At 35.4% G+C, this 4,237-nt stretch overlaps 1 protein-coding gene across 1 annotated transcript; it reads right to left on the bottom strand.

Moving 5' to 3' along the window:
• Nucleotides 1–1,867: 1,867 nt before the first annotated feature.
• Nucleotides 1,868–3,608, bottom strand: LOC120578405 (putative pentatricopeptide repeat-containing protein At3g15200; the record flags this gene model as incomplete). Its single annotated transcript, XM_039831097.1, is given in 1 exon segment — nt 1,868–3,608. A coding segment is annotated over 1 exon segment (1,473 nt), but the record flags the coding sequence as incomplete, so codon positions are not given.
• Nucleotides 3,609–4,237: the final 629 nt, after the last annotated feature.

Below are 4,237 nucleotides of genomic sequence, written 5' to 3'. Positions count from 1 at the left end.
CATAAAAATCACTAATTTTATGTCATTTTAAATATGTTTCCAAATAATTAGTTTATCCGAATGTGCAATTCTAAAAATGTTTCACTTAACATGGTTTATATGTAGTAAAGACACCCACCAACTTACAAGTCGGTTGTGTAAGTTTGAGGCCTGACTTAAATTCTAATATGGTATCATAGTCTATCAAAATTCGTTAGATCACCTACTATTAGATTTTTGCTATTGGCCATTCATGTCATGCTCCAAATGTCCAATCCTAAACGTGAGTGGTGTGTGTTAAATAGCCCCAGAAGAATGAAGAAAAATGCATTAGTAACCTACCCCTAGTTATAATGGTCATCTCCTCGCGACATTAAGAATTAATGTTAGGGTATTTTTAGAATAATAACATTAAATGTAAACAGATTAGTTGACATTTGTTTATATTCGAGTCCAACAAATGATTTTTTTTATTTTTTTTTTATAAAAAAGAATGTATTTGTTTTGTTTATAATAGAGTCCGGAATAGTATATCTTATTGATATATTTTGAGTCCAGCAATGAACAGATTTTTTTGTTTACATTAGAGTCTGAAGTAGTATATGTTATTGTTATATTTTGAGTCCAACAAATTAACAAATATTTTTTATTTATTTTTTATAATAGAGTCCTAAGTAGCACATCTTATTGTTATACTGTTATACTTTATTGATTATAAATATATAGCATTATCAATTATCAATATTTTTTTTTTTTGAAGAATCAATTATCAATATGTTAATAACAGATTTTAATTTAGTCGGATTATTGCATTTCATCATGAATTAGAAGAAATACACATAGGCAAAGGGTAAAAAAACATGGGGCTAAACTCCAATATTATTGCTCTAGCCAAGTTTTGAGCAACTCTATTAACTTGCCTCCTAACAAAAGCTAGCTTAATAATTGCTATGAGCAACTATAATTTAGAGATACCTATTCACACAATTGCCATACTCGTTATTGAAGCATCTCGAATCCTTAATAGCATCCACAATTACTTTGATATATGATTCAGAGCAGACATGAGTGAAGCTCAGCAATCTGGAGAGAAAGAAGGATAGCAAAGGCCTCATCTTCTACAACTGAGTATTAAGCATTTGTCCAAGCTGAATGGACTATGATAAATTCTCCATGAAATCCTCCAAAGCAAATTCCAAATCCCAGCTTGTGCTCATTGATAAAATTAGCACAGTCTATATTGCATTTAATGTACCCTTCATTTGGTTTTGTCCAAGACAGATTCGCATCAGCCATGATAATACTAAAAAACTTTAAAAAGAGACTTGTGAAATCATGCACTCGTGGGAGATCACATAACTTGAATATGCACGTAGCACAGGTTGAAGAACAAGGTACTCCTCGATGCAGGAGGTTTACGCGATGCAGTAGGTAATCCCAAGCCATCCTCCAGAAGGAATGCTTCATCTTTGATGGAATAGGAAGCTTTCATGTTAGAGACCAGTTCCCTTCAGTTGGAGCTTGATGCACATATCTGCTCCATGCAGAGGCAATTACCATCATGTGTTAAGTACCAAAATGCAGATGCAATTACCAGCATGCATTAGTTAAGTACCAAATAGTAGAATCCGTGTTATCTCGAGTTTGAAAATAACTGAAATCAAGTACATGTTCCATGAGTTTGTTTCACTGTCAAATAGATATGCTACTGTGAGACGGTGCAAGTGGGGAGGAGGCTGTTTAATATTGTCTAATCATTGATCAAGTACTTTGACCGATTTTTTCAACAAGAAAATAATAATAACTATTAATGTTACATGAACATGCACGATTAATGTTTCAGGGTATATATATATATTATTAGAAATCGTATCGTAGTTGGGCCTAACACAACCCCACAAAACCGGCTTGTGAGGTGAGGATTGCCCCCACTTATAAACAAATTGTCAGGCCAACTCCTAACCGATGTGGGACTCTTAACATATACATTGGAGGTTACGATTGTTTCCCACTCTGATGCTTTACCCATGTTTCAAGTCCTAGCAAATTCTAGATCGTCTAAATGTAGTTCAAACAAAACTCTAGCTGCCAATTATAACTACAAATATGCATAAAACATTGAACAACTCTTTCAATTGGACCAACATTCCAATACCTCAAACATTAGATGCCTCTACTTCAACTCCTTGTTTTTCTATTCTCTCCTTCAACTGACCGTTCATGGAAATCACTAGTTTCTCAGTTATTGGCTCCGGCACTATCCCTTTAGATGTCATCTCCCGGAAATAACGTATAGCATCTTTTGCCCTCCCATTTTCATAGTGTCCATGAATCATAATGGTATACGATCGTCGGTCCGGTCCCAATCCATTCCTCTCCATTTCATCCCATGTTTTTCTCAATCCATCAAGGTCATCTCATTTCATATACAATCTCAAGACCAAATTGCAGATATCATCGCTCATTGCACATCCAATCCTCTCCATCCTCTCCAAAACTGTGGGAACTTCTTCCGATGCCTTCAACGACTGTAGCAAGTAACTATAAGTAACACCATTAGGCAAACAATCCCCCCTCCTCCTCTCCATATCCTCTATCAATTCATAAACCTTCTCCATTCGCCTTATCTTACAAAGATGCTTAATCAGCGAATTATAAGTAGCTACATTCGGTAAACAACCCCATTCCTTCATATCATGAAAAACCTGCAATGCCTCAGGAATCCTTTTCTTAAAACCAAGACCATCAATCACACAATTGCATATCACAACATCAGGTTTACAACTCTCCTCTTTCCACATTCTGTTGAACAACTTTAAAGCAGTTCCCAATTTCCCTTTCTTAGTCATCGCCTTAATAAAAGTTGCATATGTGAAAATATCAGGCTTACATTTATATGCAATTATATCTTTCCACAACCTCTTCGCTTCATGTGTATTCCCTAAAACACACCAACCATTAAGAATCACGTTCCACGTCTTTATATCACGACAAAACCCAAACTTATTCAAATTCCTATGAAACAAAGTTTCAGCTTCTTCAATATGCTTGTATCTACACATCCACATCAAAAGAGTCCGAAAAGCTTCCGAATCAAGCTCATTATCCAATCCAAACTCTTCCCTTCTGTAGAAAATGTTAATAGCTTCCTCCACTTTATGTGCAGCCACAAATCTACGAATTAAAATGGAAAATGTTTCTTCATTAATAAATTCTTTTCTTTGCGACATTTCATCAAGCACTTGGTGTAACTCTTCGAAACACTTCAATTTACGGAGAATGTTGATAATCTCGTTGTACACTTCGCAACTGGGTGTGTAGTTGTTGGTTTTGGAGACCCATTTGAAGAATATAAACGCTGGTTTCCAATCGGAACGATGCCGTTGAAAAACTTCGAGGACAAGGTTGTTGTCGGGGTGAATTCCAGTGAGGTTAAGAGCTCGTTCGATTTGTTCTGTGGGTTTGTCTCTGCGGAATTTGAGAAGGTTTTGGATGAACGAAGCTTGTGATGGTGAATCATGGTGTGAGTGAAGGAATCGTTGATGATGAGTTTCGAGGATTTTGAGGAAACTAAGAGGGGAATGTGGGTTCCGAGGTGTTTGGAGATTGTTGTACAAGGTTGTGAGAATTCATTTGTTGTTTTCGCATGAAAGTGTTCTTATTGCCCGCATGTTGTGTTTCTTGTTGCTGTAAATTTGATTTTGTTTGCATGGGTAGAATGATTTATAGATTCATGATATGAAGACGAAGTGAACCAAGCAATTGATATTTGATAGCATAAATTGTAAATATGTAAAACTTGGTATCTAAAATCAAAGTGTTTGTTTGACCATGCACTCTTGGGTGATTGCTAATGATTGTGTGTATATTTATTCTGCCAAGAATTTGCTACAGCAGTTCATAATTTTAAAGAATGAAACAATGAAATAAGATGATGGCAATAATTGAGGAAAGCAACATTTGAAAGCACCCACATGTTAAGAGTTTTTTTGCAATATCATGAAGGTTTCGTTTAAAATGGACCTATGGAATTTTGGGTTCATCTTGGACCAATTTCATATCAGCCAGATACATAATGTTATTTAATTTGAGTGGTGAAGATTACATATTGGCTACCTTTTCTTTTAGTCGACTGTCCAACTATTTCTTATCTGGGTATTAGTCTTGCGAGTTCATTAAATCTAATAATCAACCACCAGCATTTAATTTATTGGGTTTACTATCTTCATCTTCTTCCCTTATCTTAGTTCTTCATCAG

This window comes from Medicago truncatula, chromosome 2, assembly GCF_003473485.1.
Source record: "Medicago truncatula cultivar Jemalong A17 chromosome 2, MtrunA17r5.0-ANR, whole genome shotgun sequence".
NCBI classification, from domain to species: Eukaryota; Viridiplantae; Streptophyta; class Magnoliopsida; order Fabales; family Fabaceae; genus Medicago; species Medicago truncatula.
The sequence above is the reverse complement of the archived record's forward strand: the minus strand, read 5'-3'. Positions and strand labels throughout refer to the sequence as shown.